We start from the raw sequence: 20,076 nt of genomic DNA, 5'->3' as shown, positions 1-20,076 counted from the left end.
AATGAGAGATTTCTGCAGGATATACTGGTTACATGTTTGTATAAGGCACAATGCTACTGTTTGTCTGGGCTTCTGATATAAGACAGCATGAACCTAACTGCTCCTTACATTGAGAGGTGAGGGTTAAATAAAGACTCATTGCTATTCTCCAGGAACTCTGGACAAGAGATGAATCTCCTCTCAAGCCTGTTCATTGTCTGGTTATTGACTGGAGCTCATATTTATATGCTATATCACAAGATCATACTTAGCATTAAAGCTGAGTAATTAATTCATAACAGCTATTGCCTAAAAAATTCTTCTCTTCTTCACAGAACACTGATGTATTTTGCAAATTACTCAGTGATTTTTTGTTCTGAAGGAATGAATTAATTGTAATCATTTTCAGTTTTATAGGGTGGTAATAGTTGTGTTTTCCGTTGAAATACATCAGGTATTTGCATGTGTCATATAAGTTATACAGTATTGGTTTTGCTTCCTGGCTGGCAATATCGTATGCAATTATTGAAGGAAACACTCATAAACTCTTACATATATATAAATCCCATTAGAATTTGGGGAGTATTCATTGGAAATACTGAAATTCTTTTAAATTATTTTAAATATAAACAACACTTCATGATTTGGGTACTCCTACATTATGCACTTGAATTAATATCTGCAGGTTGATCAATATTAGTAAGTTCAGTATTTTGTATAGAACTGAACCATGGGCCATAGACACTGTAATAACTATGTTGCCAGAAACCAGCAGAGATAAGAAAGTTTACTCCTGGTATTTATCCCTTCAAACTCTGTTATTTGTTGGGAATACTACTCTGAACGCCATCAAGTAAGCCGCGTAGCCTTGAGTAACAAACTGATTCATTTCACTATATGGTTCAACACTCATTAAAAATACGTTAAAAGCCCGAAGAAGCTAAATCTAGAGTGAATAAAAGAGTGATTTTCTCAGAATACTACACGTTAGATGTATATTACCTTAATTTTAAACATAAAATCACCACAGCCTTTAAATGAGTTGTCCATGTAGATTTTCTATTGTTTCCCTGAATTTTTATTACAGTACGCATTTTGAGTTTAAATGACTCTCAAAACAAATCACATACCTCCTATGGCAGTTGTTTTTAATGAATTGTTCTTCATTGGTTTTCTACTTAAGATAAAATTCAGCATTTTCTGAAGCACAGACTGATAGTACAAAAATACCCATTGGGGTAGAATTTTGATTGTAAGCTTGCATGTACGCACTATATACATTCCCAACTTTCCTAGAGAAACAAAACCATCCAAACATATTTGTTAAGGACAAACAATATACATAGCAGAAGCTATACCTGTTAGTGTTAAATTTAACAGCTAAGCTTGCAAATGCTACTTTACTAAATCAGATGGATACTAGAACTATCAGTTGCTTGGAGAAATTTTATTCCAATTTCCTTTTTGATGCAGAATGCAAAAGAGGAATTTTTTAGGCTCTGCTACAGCCAAGCTGATGGTTACTGCATTCTCATTTTGATCTGTTTAACAAATGCATATTAATTAAAAATATGGTAATTCCTACTTAGTTTTGCAGACGCTATTAAAAAGATAGGCCATAGGGAAGTTCTTTTTGATTGCTCCTGGCTCTACTAGTAGAAAGCTTGCTATTATTATTTCTTGAAGCATGAAAAACCTCCATTGTATATGTGTCCATGCATTTAAGATTTGAAGGTGTGATTGTGTTTGTCCATATCCATGAGTTTATAAAATTAGTTGAATGTGGTTTTTTCTTTACAGGTTGTAACAGTCTTCATCAGCAAAACATTTTGGAGTTATTCTGCTTACAGGCTAAAAAAAGTTTTACCAAAATGAAGTTGTTCCTTAGTCTGTAAATGATAAGGCTTCTTTTACTGAAGAAAACACACCTGTGTAGAAAGCAACCATGAGTCTGTACGCTCCGTACTGATCTGTTCATATAAATACTGTCCCATGAGAATACAGCCTTTGCTTTCTGCCAGGCTTCCCATTTTCTCTTTGAATTTCCACAGAATTTGCAAACACCATTCAAGCAGCAAATACTAAAGCAGCTTATTTACAATCCTCATCTTCTGTGTAGGGAAGGTGACGCTTGTAAATGTAGTAGGAATTCTAGTCAACTATTTAGGCTATATGGTCAGGAAAATATTTACAGTCTACCTTGGGCATGGTCAGTTCTTATTCAATTATATTTTATGTTCTCATCAGGCTCCTAAAGGCTTCCTGCACGTAATTTGAAGGGACATCCAGAAATATTCAAACCCTGCTTTTTCCACTCCAGAAACTTACATTTTCACTACACTTTTGTTTTTGAACAATTGATACATTAGCTGGTAATTGATACATTAGCTACCAAAAGAGACACCTGGAAGCGCCCCTTAGCACTGCTATGTGTAGGAAGATTGCTATTCACCGGCAGTTTCTATTTCAGAGGGACCAGATTAAAAAATAAATCACCACAACCTTATCTGTATGGCTGCATTTGTAGGTATTCTCCTCCACACAGCTGGTCTCAAAGCTAAGCCCAGACAACATATCAAAAATGGAAAAAAAAAAAACCAAACAAATTTTGTCCTTTTTTATATAGAAGCATTTTGGGAGAATTCACCTTTGAGATTTACATTCTCTCACTGCAAGCCATTCAGGGCTTGATGATGACACTGTCCAGCAATTAATGACATGAGGTCAGTGCAGGAGAAAGTAAAACTCAAATGACTTAATGTCTAAAATACAAAGAGTAAGAAATACTGAAATACTGTCTGAAGAAAAGGAAGCAGGTGTAAACTGGAAGGGAATAAACAGTACAGAGAGACAGCGAGATGGTAAATTGTTGAACAGCAAATTGATGCAGGATACTCAGTAACCCAGAACAGTCTATGGGTCTGACATCAGCACATATAATGTCCCCTGTACAGCATACAGTACAGATCTCTGCCTGGTATGACGTACAAGCCCAAGAGTTACGTTTTGTAAACAAGTGATATTCCAAGATCTCATAAAGGCACTGAGATAATTTCAAACCGCCAATGATGCAGTCTACCTCCAGTTGTGACTGCAGACAGCACTGCGCCATTAAATGGAACTACTCTTGTCACCAGCTAAGGTGAAAAAATCCTTCTTTATGTTACATACTTGTAAGTGTCCAAATACGTGGTCTAGACAACAAAACAGTGAGCATATGCACCAAATACCATAGTAACTGTTGTTACCCTGCTTTATGTTTAGGCAGTTCAGTTTTCTCTAGTGGTGCATTCAGGTTTTGCTATAAGATTTTTTACACAGTGCTGCACTCCTTTGTCAGGCTGTTCAGAAAGGTTATGGTTTTCATGAACTTCTGTGATCACTGAACCACTTGCTACTGTCCAACCAATTGTAATGAAAGTGAAAGCTGCATCCATGCCAAAAGATTTTATTGGAAAAGGAAAACACAGCAAGCAATCTACAAAATCCACTGAAATAGTACCCCATGACCCCAAACTAGGTAGCATAAAAAGCTACTTTTAAATCAATACTTAATTCGGCAGAAAAATCAATTTCCCTCCCTCCACAATCCATAAAATTCATCAGGAAAAGATTACCCCTCACATATTAGTAGCCCTTTCACCCTACAGGTTTAGAAATTAATTACAATAGACAATTTCAAGCCCTGTAACAGGTTGGGATGAGATGCTATAAAGTATTTCGCAACCTGTGAATTAAACCATGGATTACATGTGATGTGAACAACTATAGGTTTCCTAATTTGCCTAGCCTCCCTCTGGTAAAGGCAAACACTGCTTTTTTAAGCTACAGCTGTCTACAGTCTCAAGCACTATCCAGGTTTCATTCCTGGAAAAGTCTCACCTCTTTGCAGATACTGTGCAGGACACAAACAATCCTACATAACAAAGATTGTTCTGTCAGCATCCCAATAATTTCTCTTAAGGCAGCGACATCTTGCCTTTATTCTTCCACGTGGGTATTCCAGTCCTGTTGTGAGATAGTTAAAGAGCTTCACTGCATGGCACACAGAGTTCACAGATTCCTATCAGTAGGCATGTGCCCTTGGGTATGGATGTTCCACATTTGACTGTCTGGGCAATCTCTTAATCTGTGAATTTTCCTTTATATTCTAGATAGCTTGCTGTTAAATATGTTTTTAAATATAACGGCTTGCTGTTAAATATGTTTTAAACTAAAATGTACAGAATATCATTGATCTAGCCAAGATTCAGCTTCATATTTGATAGATCACCATTTTTTTTTGGAATGTTTTCCTGCATAATAGAATGAATTGCTTAGCACACACAGGACAGAATCTGCCTTTTCATTACATCACTGTTTTGCTGCTATTCTAACTTCCATTCCTTTCCCTAAAGTAACTCTTTGGTTTTGGGTGTTCGGGCTTTTTTTTTCAGTGTTAGGCATTTCTTTCCTGAATTTAGATTGTCTATACTTTTTAAAGGCTTCCAAGTCTTTGTGGGGATATAGTCACATCTTATCAAAGAGGTCCAGCCTCTAAGAGGTTGTTTTCTTCCACTGCATCCCCCAGCTCAGATCTTTACACTTTTTGTAGTCACAGTCCTATATTGTCTCTGACAGAAGTTCAATAAAATTGTCTTTCTACCCACAATATCAGGGTTCTCAGTGTTGTTGGAACTGAGTATTATAGACCTACAGTCTATCTCTGCTGAGAAACCTGAAGTCCCCTGTCTGCTGGATTATACAGTAGGCCGCTGGCAAAAGGTAGCAGTGCATCTCTTGTAAATTGATACATCACTTCTACTGCTTTCCGCCAATTAATTTATGTCATAATTCCTGAATGTTTCCTTTTTACACAGAGTCAAATGGTTAGACATCAAAAAGGTGGAGCATTACTGTTACTATTGCTCCCCTTGGTATTGACTCTCTTCTATAAACCTTTATAAAGTAGGTTGCTTCGCTACTTTTTCTCTTTATACCTGTATGTTATTATTTAAAGTCTTCTCTGTTTTGGGCACTTCTTTTCAGTTTTTAGCTTTAACTACATGTCAAAGAGGTTAAATGTTAAAATGTGGCACCCCAGCTTCCCACAGCATCAAGCAGAAGATGCAAAGACTGTTTTAAAGCTTCACTATTCCTTTGCTCCTAGCCAGATACAAGTTCCACTACATACAGCAGAGGTACATAAAATTTGAAAATGAAAGGGACAAATTGATATTTACATACATAGTCTGATGATGCAGCAGTAGTTAGAGCTCATGTATTTGCTGAAGACAGTGCAATGAGAACATTTGATCCTATCTAGCAAAAAAACACCCTATCCTGCTTGCTTCTAGGATCCCTCCCATTATACTGAAATAATTTTTTGGTGAATGGAAATTTTGTGGCTGTATGCAGTGACTGAACTCAGTGGCCTAGGAGGTTATTTACAATTCTAATATACTATTTTTCATGATTTAATTTCATCCTTCTTTTGTCTTCTAAACTTGAACATTGCTATTTTAATCTTCTGTTACCCTTCCCCTATTATTGCTATATTTACCATTTAAAATATTTTTTTCCTTTTGGTTTTTGGTTGGAGAGAAGCAGACATGACCAGAGAAAAGGAATGAGGAACAGTGAAGGTCTAGGACAGTATTATACACTAAGAAGGACTGGCGCATCAGGACTCATACTCTGTAGCGACACTATAAGACAGTCTATGATCTTGTGTCCCGTTCTTCAGTTACCTACAGTGGGACAATTTTAGTGAATTTGTTGCAGTTTTACTACCCACTTGCATTATTCTTACGGGCACTCTGTGTGGTGTATTTTTCACATACAGATTAAGTTATTCTCTAGGATATTTATGTGGATATGAAGCTCAAATTCTACAGTTGACACAAAAATTATTAAAAGATATTATTCTTGATGAAATGTCTTTCAGTCCACTGTTTATATTTTTCTGAAAAAGAGGCTACAACCCATCAAAAACAGACTAGAGCAACCATATTATCAGTGAGCAAAAGTGAGAGTGTTCACCTGACTCAGGTACTCTACTGAAGTTGTAAGACTAATTGTGTGAATTAGAAAAGATGTATTTGGCCCAATTCTATTTCAGTCTAAGTTAGAAAAGTATCATCCATGGAAACATAAATGCTGCCTGATGTAATAGTGGTTTTATTCCTGACATGTATCAGCATGAACTCAGATACATTACTCAGGAAAAATTATTAAGAAAAAACCTCTATTCAGCTCTGCTTGCTATAATGAGTTTATATTTGTCAAATGGTTTTATGGTTAAATGAAAAGTTAAAGACAAACAACCTTTCTGAATGGCTGGATACACCATCCATGTCCTGGGTGTGACATCCATCTTCAGCGAATAATGGTTTGGGAGGTAATCTGTGTGGATGAGAAAATGCATATACTATTTCATTGTTAACAAGTACTGCTGCAATGAAGAGGAAATGCAAAACCACTTAAAATTATGTTTTACCTGTGAAAAGGTTACTTTTTGGTTTTTAAATGTTTTCACTTGAATGCTATCAACTATTTAGGCTTAAGGATAAGTTCTTAAGAGTTATGCCTTATGCAATGTTTTTTTAAACTTAATAGCAAAGACATTGCTGGCTGTTTTGCACTGAGAAGACCACTGCAAAAAAGCTTTAGCTACAATCTGGCTTTTTATGCATCCTGAAGAAGCTATGAGAAAGGCAGCACCCTCAAACGCTGCATGAGATACCCATGAGATACATGGAGGAACGTTTGGAAACCTGGAAGGAATGTCCTTTGAAATCAGCTTCTCTCCCTCTACCCTTTTTTTATTTTGCAGTTCATTCCCCTCCCCTCCTTATTTGTGAGGATAGTGTGTTGGGACTACTCCTTAGTTGTTCCCAAATTCCTGCATCCCACGTAAGTTTTCTAACAATAATTCATAATGTGTACCTCTTCTTTTACAAATCCCCACACATACCCTTGTACCCCATACTCCAAGAAAGCTGGCTCTTGCTTGCTCTAATTGCTTCAGAGACCTGTTTTATCTAAATTTTCATTGGTCTACACATATGTAGAAGGAAACAATGTGAAAACAATTAATCTCTATATCTTTTCTTCTCATGCTTTAAAGATCATGTATCTTCTACCCTAGAGATAAAAAAAAAAAATGTCTTGGTGACTAACCGAGACTGCATTTGCACAGTGTTTTTCCATTTACTAAATCTAAACAATAAAAAAATATAGCAAAGAAGGTTCTCCACTATTTATATTATGCATTGAAAGTGCTCCTCATAGCATTAAATGATAGTGTTGCATGCAATCCACACACATTATCTGAAATCTTATATACCTGTTATATATATAAACCTAATGCAGACAGCCATAATAGTTTGTATGAATAGGAAACACTGTGCTTACTGAACCACAGTCATGAAACTAAAAATGAAATTATATTTCCTCCATCATAATACCAAAGTCAGTATATAATATTTTGAAAGAATAAGCACACAGTAATACCTAGGTTAATACTGGGTACCATATATTATTGCTCAATGCTATCAAAGAGCTGCATCTTCAGATTCTTTATTGAAACATATTACATTACTTAAATTGTCATGACAAAGACAAAACTGTTCAATTTCAGATTTTTCTAGCACCTCAGTTTTTATGAAATTGCAGATTTTTTTCTAATAGAAGTATAATTTATTTGCAGATTAAATTCCAATAAAGGAGTTGTTCAGTCCCGTTTTTTCTGAAAAACACGTTTAGGAGTGTAAGTTCTATGCACTGACAGGAGCATCCTCCTTTGTTCCCACTCACATCCCAGACTAGAAGATGGGGATTTGGCTGTTTTGTTTATCCAACTATTTCATCATAAACAACTGAATAAATAATGTTCAGCATAACTAATGCCTGCATAAAATGCTAAACCCTGCATGCTTCCATATAGGTGAATTTAATATGAACTGTTGTAAAACTGCAAGGGTATCTCATCTGCTGCTCTGTTCTCACAACTTTGTTTCCAAACCATCGTTGTTAATTAGTAATTTGTGTCAACTCGCCATTACTCATAGATGATTATCAGAATGTGCGTTAAGCAGAAACAGAGGAATGCTCAGTGAGCTCACATAAGCGACTGTAACTGTGAAGATCGGGGTATTTGAATCCCGAGCCTTGCTTCAGACTGTAAACACACTACACCTGTGTCCACACCAGCTCCTAAGTCATTCCTGATGGATGGAATAAGGTATTTTCACAAATCTGGCTTCTGGGACTCACTTTCATGAACCACAGCTCAGACTGGGAACTCGTATGTTAGATTTTATATCCATGTGATGAGTCATGAGCTCTCAGGGATCTGGTCTGAAGCACTGTCCCCCAGGTGGGCCTGAATTCAGCAGCTCAGTTTTGGCGTTAACTAACAGCTTTTACCTGTGGATAAAGAACAAACAGAGGCATTTTATGGAGTTCAGATTAAATGCCTATGAGGAGCCAGCTGGATCCCAGCAGGGTTTATTAGTGTTTATTAACTTGGGTTAATTTACTATTTCTTTTTAAAAAACCTGTTAAAAAAGTGCTTTTTAGTCATTAAAAAAAAAAAAAAAAAAAAAGGCAACCCAGGCAGAGCAGCACCTCTGCACATCGTTACCCCGCTTTCCCCACAGAGCCCCTCCTGCTCCAGCCACCCGCACCGGCCCCACACGCGGTCACCCCCTCCCGCGCCCGCCCCTCGCACCGGCCTCACTCACGCACCCTGCCCTAAGATGGTCTCCCTGCAGCCCCCCCCGGACCCTCACCCCCGCGGCTGAGGCCACCCCGGCCGTCCCCTGTTCCCCCCCGCTGTCCCCTCTCCTCCCCGGCGCAGGGGTGGGCGCCGCGGGGCCGCGCCGAGCTTCCGCCCGGGGAGCGGGGCAGGGCGGAGACAGCGCCGGGGCAGGCGGCGCGACTAAGATGGCGGCTCCCCTGGCTGGGCAGGCGGGGGCTGTGCTGCGGAACCTGGCCCTGAGATCCGCCCGCCGGCGGGGCAGCTTCCCGGTGAGTGAGCACGGCTCCGGCCGCCGCATCCCACCGGCCCTGCCCGTGGCCCAGGCGCCGAGGGAGGGCTGGCGGGCCGCGCACCTGGCGCTGCGGGGAGCCTCCCTGCTCCCCGTCCCTCAACCGCCGCTTTCCACCCCCGGAGCCGCCGTTCCCCCGCGGCCGGCGGGGCCTCCCCCCTGCACGGGCCGGTTGCTCGTAGCTGGAGGGAGGCCTGTGGCTTTCCGCCTTGGCGGAGCTCGGGCTGCTGCTCCGGTGTTGCCGCCCGGAGGATGCGTTAAGCCCCACTCCGCGCTCAGCGGTGGAGATAAACCGCCCCGGCGGCCTCGCTCCATCGTGCCCGGCGCTTCGCTGGGTCGGGGCAAAGGTCGGGAAGCGACCGGGTCAGGGCTGAATCGGCCCGAGCGTGACCCGAGGTGCCAGCTCTGCAGGCCTCCCTGCCCCTAAAACTGGAAGTACTTCCGACGGTTTCAGTAACACAAATAGGTGACAGTGTGCACGAAGTCGTATCATCTACCTAAACACGTTTCGGGGGGCAGCATCGGGTTGGTTTGGACGTTGTGCTGGTGGCTAAGGTCCGGCTGGAGGGAGGACGCCCAGTTGTGCTCAGCTGGAAAGGCCGGGCATAGCTCTGGCTTCCCGGGGGTCTTGGATCTCAGAAGTGTGATGGCAACAAGTAAATGGGCCTCCTGGAAGGGCTGGTGCTCAGGAGCTGTCCTGAGGTGTAGCGGGAGTTCTTTACTCACCCCGACAGCAGATGTGCTAAGGTAAAATGAGATACGAACATTTTAGACAGCTCTGGTGCCTTTGGCAACCAGCCTCTTTATTTTGCCTTTTTATCAGATCAGCAGCCGCATGGGAATCTACTTCGGTCCACGCTTCCGAACATAAGTATTTCCCCAGAAGCAAAAGCCTCCAGAGTGAACAAACTGTGTTTCTGGCTGGTTCTGCTCGGCAGGTGCGACTCCTGGGGGTGCTGGTGGCTGCTGGTGTACGGCTGTGTGGGATGGCTCTCGGGTAGAGCGTGGTAGTGATGCTGAACGTAACTTGCGTTGTGCATCTACTTCTGCGTGGTTTGTCTGTTAACCCGAAGGAAGTTAGCTAGCTTGGTTTTAAATCTGAAATCTTTTGTGCCCAATTTACTTTTTTAAGAGTGGGTATGGTGGGTATTCGGCACAACTGGTTAATTGGTTTAGTGTGTGTCCATTTCATACATTATATATATACACACAGAGAGGGCGAGAGTGTGTATGTGTTTGTATATATACATACACATAAATGTCTATATACATATGTTTATCTGTATACATACATATTTAAATCTATTTGTGTTGAGCAATCCTGTCAGTCCCAACAGTGTTACATGGTTGAAGATGCGTTCCTGGCATCATGACTTGTGTGATCTGATCCTATAATAAGGAACTCAGAGGTAACCTCCCCATTTTTGTGTGTGTCCCTACTGTTCTGGGAGGGCTCTGTTATGGAGGGCTTTTGGAGGGCTTGAGTACAGAGCGATGTCTGGACAGAGTCATCTCAGAGTGAAATGTAGAAGGTGCTTTGGTTGAGCTTGGTTTCAAGCCCTGTCTTTATCTGGCACTGCAGTGGGGTTTTGAGGTGCAGGTAGAAATCAGGAGTTCATGCTCTATCCTCTCAAAATGTGGAGTAATCCTGTGAGTTTCCTCACTGAAGTCACTGGATACCAGCTCAGATTTTCAAGAGTATTGTTGGCATGTTAATGTGGCCAACTTTTTTTTAAAAAAATCTTTTTTGTGTATTGTGAAATAGAGATATTAAACTTGTATTATAAATCAAATTTTATTATTCTCTTTCTGAACTCTGACAGATACTAAGAGCATCTCCCAGGATCTGTGCTTTCCAAGTAGACTATTTTCAAGAACCACATTGGTACTGTATAGCAACAAATCAAGTTCTTAATTTCAAAGTAAAATGCTATCCTGTAGAAAGGTCTTCATTTTTGCAGCTTTACATTATAGAATTCCCATCTAAATAATCTAATCTTTCACTGTCTCAGACTTTAAACTACAAATAGATTCATCAGCCAGAGTCTGGATTTCTGTGCTAAAAAGTAAGATAAAGTATCTGAGAGTAAGAGAGTCCTTCCATTGAAAGAGTTTTTCTTATTTGTATCATTCACTACTTAGCTCTGACCAGGAGTTACACTATTAGTTTTGTTTGTTTATGTATCGTAAACCAGCAAAACCTGTCTTTTTTTCAAAGCCTGTCACATTGTTCTTTTCAGATACAGGTCTTCTGTATGTTAAGGATATAATCAAGACATATCAGTCTTAAACTTTGTTGTTTTGGTAACCGTGTATGAGTAGATACTTGGTGAGATTTAAGATCTTTCCTTATAACCTTCATGACTTACTACCAGCGTGGTGTTTGTGCGCTTTGTATCTGTTACAAAATTTCTTATTTCAAAACTGTTGTTCAGGGCTGTGTTCAAACAAGCTTTCTGAGCAGTTGTCATAATCTACACGCAAACATTTTTCTACGTAACTTCATTTTGGGGGTGGAATAAATGGTACTTGATCCTATCACATGAAAATATTTTATTGTCCTTCTGCTTTCCCTTTGGCTCTTTTACCTTTTTATAACTGTTACACATTTTTTACTCTTTTTACTTTCTATATTCTTGATAGATTCAGTTCTTTGTGCTTTTGGAGTTTAAATCTGACCAAGTGTTTCAAGAAGATAAAAGATAGATTTCAGTTGTCTGCAGTGCATGTGGACAAGCATATTTAGACCTACTCTTACTGGAGCAATATTTGTAAAGAGCTGTGACAAACGCTCCAGGGACCACTCTGCAGCAGAATTCAATCTTGTTGGCTAGCAACAAATAGGCTCCATTGAAGGCTGTTTATTTGAATGGGAGTTGGATTGGGCCCTTTGGGAGAATGCTGTGTTTTCAAAATAGCTTCAGATGCAGTGGATTTCAGCGATGAATATAAATGAGGAACAATTAAATCAGAATCATAAAAAAAAATATGCTTAAGGTTACTCTCCAGTTTTCTAATACAGTGAGCAGATTGGCTGGTGCATATGCAACCCTATTCTACCCTTCAAAATGGTCCTCAGTCCTGCTCAGTCCTGCCGTAACATTTCCAAATTTCATGCATGTTGAAAATATTGAAAAAAAGGGGGTTGGGGAAGATGGAATTAAACAATATTCCTGTTATAAAGTCTGCTGAATGCTATGTATGTTTAAAATAGAGAACTGTACAAGGTTGCTCACTGCAGATGCCTTCAATTCCTAGACTTGAATTACCTATAAAGCCTCATTAATGCTGAACAGAGAAAGTTCTGTCTTTGTTAAGAAGCTATCAGCTGTGAGTTTAATGATCTTCCATGCAACAGAAAACGTTACTGAAAATAACTTTAAATTCATGACTTCAGAAGCTATTTCAATGCCAAATTCTTACTTTTTTCTTAGCTTTGTGTTAACTTCTTAAAAGTTTCTTGATGGTTCGGACTGTTTCCCTATTTGGCTTTTCCTGGTTGACAGTTCTGCTATAATTTTTAAGGGTTTATATTTAGAGGCAGGAAATACATGAGCCTACAGACTTTCGCGAACAGTTTTTTCTATAGGTACTTAAACCAAATGACTGGAAAGCCCTCTTCAAACTAGACAAAACTGAAATGCCAAAGTGGAGCAGATGTTTGGCCCACTCCTCCCTGGCAGTTCCATTAAGCACATGGTTATCGAATCCTTTTTTGAGAAGAAAGAAGGAAATGAAAACATAAATATAACCTTAAACTGTGATTTATTATTTTTTTTTTAATTATTTTTTTAGTTAGTTTTATACTGGTGGAACTCCTGCCTTGGGAGCAATCTGGCTCTGGCACAGATATTCACAGCTTTGTCTTGAAGTAGAAAAGATGCACTTTGCTGCATTTATTTACCTTTCTTTGTACATCATGTAGGTATAATCAGGGGATAGCGCTAATTAGATAAGAAGAGACAGCCTTCATGAATATGACATTAAGTTGAGATTAGCTGGGACACCTGCTGTCTTAAACCTGGCTGTGGATAAGTAAAGCCTTCTTCCTGGCCCTCCATCTGAACTCTCAACCAGTTTACCCAAAGAGACTTCTTACCTTGCTTGGGTATATTTAGGATTCATTAAAGTTTTTGCTGTAAAAGCAAGTGCTTTTTCATTGATCTGCCTCCTGAGGCGCTAGATAAAGTGTCAATAGACAAACTCGGTGTTTTCTTTACAGGTATCTGAGTGATTGTTTCCTCCTGTTTTTCTCTGGAATGTTGTCAGTGCATGTGGCATTTTAATTTTTTAAAAAACAAAACCCTTTCATTTGGGCTTTCTGTTTAAGGATGGCCAACAAGGATACTGTGAAGCGTGTGTGAAGATACTGAGATTCTTTTGGCAATACCAAAAAGTGAGACGAGGTTAGAAACACCTGAGATTTGGTTCTTTCTTAGAAGTAGATAATTTCTCAACTATATTTTCCACTTTCTTGTTTGGAAGGTTCATTTTCAGCAAAAATTGGAAATGTATTCATTTAGTGCTTATAACTATGATTCCCCCCCTCCCTGTTTTGGAGACTCACAGGTACAGTTCCAGGATGACTTAACCCGAGTGATGTATTTTTTCTGTTGCTGTTGACCACATCTGTAGCAAGTAGTTCAGCTCATTATTGCCTTGGCCAGTCCAATCTTTCTGTGCATGTTTGAGACTATATTCTGCAGCTTTGAGCATATACCCTAAGGATTTTATCCAGAATTTCCTTTAATACTCTCTGCTGAGAAAGCCAATTTCTAGACATCTGTGAATCAGTTAGCTGTATACTCATCTCTTCCCTACTCCGTAGCATTTTAATAAAACACTGCACCTAGAAATCGTGTTATCTGTGCAACTGATAATGACGATAACTTTGGAACTGGTAATTAAACATTGATCCATAATGACTAGCTGCCTATTGATCTTATTTTAACTAGATAACACAGCAGGAGTAGGCATGAAACTAAGAGAAGTTAAGATTGACTTATTATGAAAAATTCCTTAATACTGGAGGTATGCTGTGCTGTTGAATAGATGCTGTTGAAATCTCTGTTGCATAAATCATACTGAAAACATTCTAAGCTGTAAACTGAAGCCTTTATTTAATATGTTAATAGAAATAAGAAAATAAGAACCTAAGATTTTTTTTTTTGTGGTAGTTTTTTCTTGTTTGTGACGTTATGCTGATGGTGATGTTCTTGTACTATTAATGGTTAAATGTTGGCTGTGAAGGCATTGAAAAATAGCAAGTCTTTACACTTATTTGTTGGAACACTTTTTAAAATCTTCAGTTAAAATTTTATGCTGATAGCACAAAACATATTCAGTAAATAAAAGTTCTTGAGTTTCATTTTTTTGTTTGTTTGTTTAAAAGATGCTGGTTTGTTGAGTAGATTTACTCATGAGCTTTGTTCTTCCTGGTGTCTTTCTGCTTGCACATAGGTTTCCTAAACTACAAGACTCTATCCCAAAATTGAATTTAATTTTGTTTTATTTCTGTGATGATCTGGTAGTGCATAAACTTAGAATCCAAAATCATAAAGCTCTAGGCGCTATCCCCATTGGGCATGAAAGTGGGTTGGGCTATTTCAATCAAAGACTGTTTCATTTAAGAAAAGCATTTTTGAAATATTTTGCGAGCGATACATTATTATTCATTTGGATTTATTTACCTTGCATATTGGTAGTGCTTGGTGACAGATCAATTTCAGTCCACCCTGTTTGTCTTTAATTTGTGCAGTAGTGCTTTATTGATTGGCCCTAGAGAGCAAAGTAGTTTAAATTGGTCTCTATCATTTGTATCTTTGTATTATTAATGATTTGGATTTTAGTTTTCTGCTTTTCATAATAAAAAGGTATAGATTTGTGTTGTTTACAAATGAAGGACCAAAGGTTAGGTATACATCCTTATCAGCTAAATTAGTTTGTTCAAGAGGCATTATAAATGTTGCAACTTTGCAGTGTGCTTTCCACATTTTTAAAGATGTGACTCTTTAGACAAGCCACCAAATTTATTAACTTAAAATGACCAGGTACTTTGTAAAATAAGGTGGAGCAGGCAAAATACTGACCTTCAGGATTCAGTGGGCAGTAATTCAGTTTGGAACAAGAGTTGTTTTATTCTTTTTTCAAGGATTGAACTGTAAGTGGAAGAGCTTTATTTGTCTGAAAATGGGTACATACTTTGAGACCATCAGTAGCAGCAACTTTAAACACCCATTTGTACACTGTGTTTGGAATACTTCTGGAGGAATAAGCAAGCTCATGGGAACAATAACTGGGAAAGATGAAAAATGGCAAGGAGTACAGGAATAGATAGACCATGAGGAATGTAAGTAATGGGCAATAGTTTAAATTTGTGTCAGGAGGAGAGAGAATCACTCCTACTGTAGTTACTTTACCTTTGGTGTCTAACTCTTGTCCACTTAAATTCTTTGTGCGATTCAAAAGTTTTGTAGAATTGTCAGGAATGGAGTATTAAGGGAGATTTTTGATCATGTTTGGTAGGTTTGTCTGCTTGTCCAAGACTTTTGACTAAAAAATATGAAGCTGCAAATTAACAACCGGACACAGATTACTAGTGGAACACTTCGTCATTCTTTTGAGATCTTCCTCTGAGGGATCCATGGACAAAAGAACCGTTTAATTTGACATCTGCTAATTTAGTGGCAGCCAAGAAAACAGTTTACTGCCTTGTGCAAAAAAAAGTTACTCATACATAAGATTAGTATAAAAATGTCTGGGAAATTCCAGTTAAGAGAAAAGTTATACATGCAAATTATAGATAACACTGACAGGTATAGGAAAAATATATAAATATTTATGATAATTATACATGAAAGGGCTATTAAAAACAACCGAATATTTTTTTATTGTCAACATACTACTTGCTTAAGGTCTGAAGACGGCATGAGAAATTTATTTTCCCTTTAATTTTCTAACTTCTTCAACTCTGCCACTGCATTGGAAACGGTGAATCTTTTTAATTGAATTCTTTCATGCAGAGTTTCAGTCTGGGTTTGTTTTCGGTTAAACCATAGAATGGTTTGGGTTGGAAGGGACCTTGAAGATCATCTAGTCCCAACCCCTCTGCCATGGGCAGGGACACCTTCCACTAGCCCAGGTTGCCCAAAGCCCCGTCCAACCTGGCCTTGAACCCTTCCAGGGAGGGGGCAGCCACAGCTTCTCTGGGCAACCTGTGCCAGGGCCTCACCACCTTCATAGTAAAAAAATTTATTCCTTCTATCTCATCTAAATCTACCCTCTAAAACCACTACCCCTTGTCCTATCCCTACACCCCCTGATTAAGCATCCCTCCCCACCTTTCCTGTAGCCCCTTTCAGTACTGGGAGGCCGCTCTAAGGTCTCCCCAGAGCCTTCTCTTCTCCAGACCCCCCCAACTCTCTCAGCCTGTCCTCACAGGGGGGTGCTCCAGTCCCCTGATCATCTCTGTGGCCTCCTCTGGACCCACTCGAGCAGGTCCGTGTCCTTCTGATGTTGGTGCCCCCAGAGCTGGACACAGTACTGCAGGAGGGGTCTCACAAGAGCGGAGCAGAGGGGGAGAATCCCCTTCCTAGACCTGCTGCCCACACTGCTCTTGATGCAGCCCAGGACACGGTTGGTTTTCTGGGCTCTGAGTGCACATTGCTGGCTCATGGTCAGTTTTCCATCCACTGATACCCCCAAGTCCTTCTCCTCAGGGCTGCTCTCAATCCACTCCTCGCCCAGCCTGTGTTTGTGCTTGGGATTGCCCTGACCCATGTGCAGGACCTTGCCCTTGGCCTTGTTGAACCTCATGAGGTTCACACGGTCCCACCTCTCCAGCCTGTCCAGGTCCCTCTGGATGGCACATTCAGCATGTTGACTGCACCACACAGCTCGGTGTCGACAAACTTGCTGAGGGTGCCTCAATCCCCCTGTCCGTGTCACCAACAAAGATGTTAAACAGCTCCAGTCCCAAAATCAACCCCCGAGGAATGCTGCTCATCACTGTTCTCCACTTGGACATTGAGCTGTTCATCACAACTCTGAGTGTGAACATCCAGCCAATCCCTTATCCACTGAGTGGCCCATTCATCAAATCCATGTCTCTCCAGTTTAGAGACAAGGATGTTGTGCGGGACAGTGTCAAAAGGTTTGCACAAGTCCAGGCTCATGTTAAAACAGTCTAGTGCCATAGATTTTGGGAATAGAGCTTGCTTTAAACATAATGTGAAACCTTATGCAAGAGAGAAAAGCTGTAATGCTGGAGGTCCATCTGTGGAGGGCTGATGACCCAGCTAAGAACCTATGGGTCAGGATTAGTGGGCAGACCAACATTATTGACAATGTTGTTGTACATGTCTGCTAGACAGCTTGATCAGCAAGAATCAGATGAAGCTTCAGACAACTCGAATAAGCCTCACATTATCAGGCCCTGCTCCTCATGGAGGACTTCGTTCACTCCAGTATCTGCTGGAGTTTATACATACAAACAACGAAGAACTGGTTGGGCTTGTGAAGATCGGGGCAGCCTGGGTTTATGAAGGTGAGATGCTTGGTCAGCCTGATAGCTTTCTCTGGTGGGATGACTGGTTTTGTAGCTGAAGGAAGAGCAATGGATGTTGGTTTTTTGGTGAATACTGCATGGGCTGTAATAAGCACTAGGAATGTGGCTGTGAATATTTCCAGTTCCCTTAACCAGTGGAGTAGTGCCATCCTTAGGGTTTGGAAGTTCTGTGCCATAGGATTAAACTCCTTTTCTTTCCCCTCCCTCCATATAGTTGGGCCATATGTTTTAACAAGTTTATCAGTGCCATTCAGAGCTATGCATACTCTGGGGGTTTTTTTAAGGCTATATATATTTTTGATCTATGTTATAACTATTATACATTTGGGTTTTAGGTGCTGCATATGTCTTTTTATGTCAGGCATCAACCACAGGTAGAAAAACACTGGTGTATAACCTGTCTATTTGGGAATTTTTCCATGTCTTCTACGTTACTTCCCTGTGTAATGGAGAGGTTGTTTTGGTCAGTCCATATCCAGAATCTTGTAACTGCCTGAAAGTCTAGCCAAGGTGACAAAAATATGGCAGAGGTGTCAGTCTGTCAGATGGGCAAGTGAGGAGTTTTGAGTTCTCTATCTGTTACAGGTTGCAAGACCACAATGGATTGTAACATCTGGTCATTTTTCAGTATTTCCTTCCACTGGTGCAGAGATGTCTCATCCCACACCACAGTGGTAGCATCTGTTAAGAGTGAAATAAAATGAGATTTTATAATTAAAAAGTGTGTGTTTAAGTCCCTGACCTCAGTAATACATCTTATTCATTTGAAGATCTAGTAACAGAGATATTCAGAAAAACCAGCCATTATAGCCAGTTGTCTAGGATTTTTTTTTAGACCATTCCTATAGCAGTGGGAGATTTGAGGTGGAGATGGGATGTCTCGCTTGGTGCTTGTCACAGAGGAGCCCAGGGCCGGGAGGAGCACTTGGGAATTTCTGACTCTGCAGAGCTTGCACTTCCCACCTCGTGCGGGAGGTGGGCTGGGGGGTTCTGTTTGGTTACAGGCTGGATTTCTGCCAGTGGCTGAATGCTTTGTTCATTACTTTGCTCTCTCTTACAAGCAGCCATTTTGGGTCGGCATTGGCTTTGCTGGTGACCTCTGCCACATTGTCCCTGATTAATGTTATCAACTGGCAGGTAGGCAGTGTTTTTAAAGAGCTACTTGACGAACATGTTTCTGATGAAGAGTTGCTCTCCCCTCTCCCTTTGCTTGCTGATTAGCTTTTACTCTACACCCAGCTTCCACATGTCTGCAAGCCTGTCATTCCAAATGGCCAAGCACAGGTGATGAACCCACCTGCATTTCCAAGAAGCAAGAAATCAGAGATTGCTTTCTTTTAGAGATGACTTGAAATAGACTTTTTGCATGGAATGTTTGATCAGTGGTGCTAGAAATGTAGAAATCCACTTTAAGGTCATTTGATGATGAAGAGATGCCGCTGCTTGTAGTGTCCTAGGCCTGCTTTGAGATTTGAGAATGGCAGGGTGAATAATGGAGAAATATTAGTAAAGAAATGATCTGCAAAGGAAGAAAAAATATTTATAACTTTTGTTTTCCTGTTAAAGGCATACTTTCATCAGTTATTCTGTGGCAGTTACTGGTTTCTCCCCAACTCTGCCCAAGCAGCTGGAAGGATGTCTTTCTCTTGTATATTTGTTCCTGAGTTTGCTTCATGTTGGTCTAAGTCAAACGGTCTAATAAAAACCAAGATTTACTAACAGTAAATAGTGTGAAGCATTCTGATGTACACAATTTTTGTTTAACAGTCATTTTTTTTTGTGCTTGCAGGTTAGAAACTCTTACAGTCTATTCTGCGCTAGTTTGATAAACCAGCTATGACTTAGGCATGCAGTAGAACTGTTGCTGTTGATATTTTTTTATATTTCTTTATTCTACTGCTGTGGACATTTGCATCTTTATTGCTTGGGAGTGCTATACTGCTTAGTGCTCAAAGTTGTAATCTTCTGTGATGACATAATCAGGTAGCATGGAAATTATCATGATTTGACTTCAAGTATTAAAGAGCTGGAACAACAACCTGTGATTATGTTTTATATTTGCTTCTTTCTGATGAGAAATGGGGCTCAAACTGCCTAAATTGGCATTTTATTGGTGTTTTTCTGAAAATATCAGTGACTCCTAAAGCTTGAAAAAGTATTCTTCCAGGGTATGGTAGGCACGAAATGCTTCTTTGATAGGTATGATTACTTGAGACAGGAGTTCAGAAACATTTCTGATCAACCCATTTACCGTGCTTTGAATTTCCTAACAGCTCAGGACAATTAATTAGGATGAAGTGGATAAAAAATTGATAGCGGAGATATGCTGAAAAGCCTACTCTTTATATCTCATGGTTGGTGGTAAAATAGTTTTAGAATTAGTTTTTCCTGGTTATATTTAATATTTAAAGCTTTTCTTCATAGTTGCATAAAAGTATAATTTTCATCTTGTAAAAAATTAGGAAGTTAAACACTTTATAAGATGAGAACAAAATATTA

General features: G+C 39.8%; 1 protein-coding gene and 1 long non-coding RNA gene across 3 annotated transcripts in view; one reads left to right on the top strand and one right to left on the bottom strand.

The window, feature by feature from the left end:
* Positions 1-6,249: 6,249 nt before the first annotated feature.
* LOC141964311 (uncharacterized) lies at positions 6,250-9,189 on the bottom strand. Of its 2 annotated transcripts, none has more exons than XR_012634305.1 (3): positions 9,076-9,189; positions 8,236-8,388; positions 6,250-6,363 (listed from the first exon to the last, which is right to left on the bottom strand). It is a non-coding gene; the product is annotated as an uncharacterized LOC141964311 (long non-coding RNA). The 2 variants fall into 2 exon arrangements; XR_012634304.1 differs by lacking the exon at positions 9,076-9,189 and adding an exon at positions 8,710-8,771.
* The window catches only part of SUCLG2 (succinate-CoA ligase GDP-forming subunit beta), a 139,710-nt gene continuing 128,521 nt past the window's right edge, over positions 8,888-20,076 (top strand). Inside the window, exon 1 of the mRNA XM_074914568.1 lies at positions 8,888-8,991. Within this exon, the coding sequence (XP_074770669.1) occupies positions 8,908-8,991 (84 nt within the window). The 5' untranslated portion in view covers positions 8,888-8,907. The remainder of the gene's footprint in view (positions 8,992-20,076) is intronic.

Source organism: Athene noctua, chromosome 10 (assembly GCF_965140245.1).
Source record: "Athene noctua chromosome 10, bAthNoc1.hap1.1, whole genome shotgun sequence".
In the NCBI taxonomy this organism is placed as follows: Eukaryota; Metazoa; Chordata; class Aves; order Strigiformes; family Strigidae; genus Athene; species Athene noctua.
Note: the sequence above shows the minus strand (reverse complement) of the source record. Positions and strands in the feature narration are given on the sequence as shown.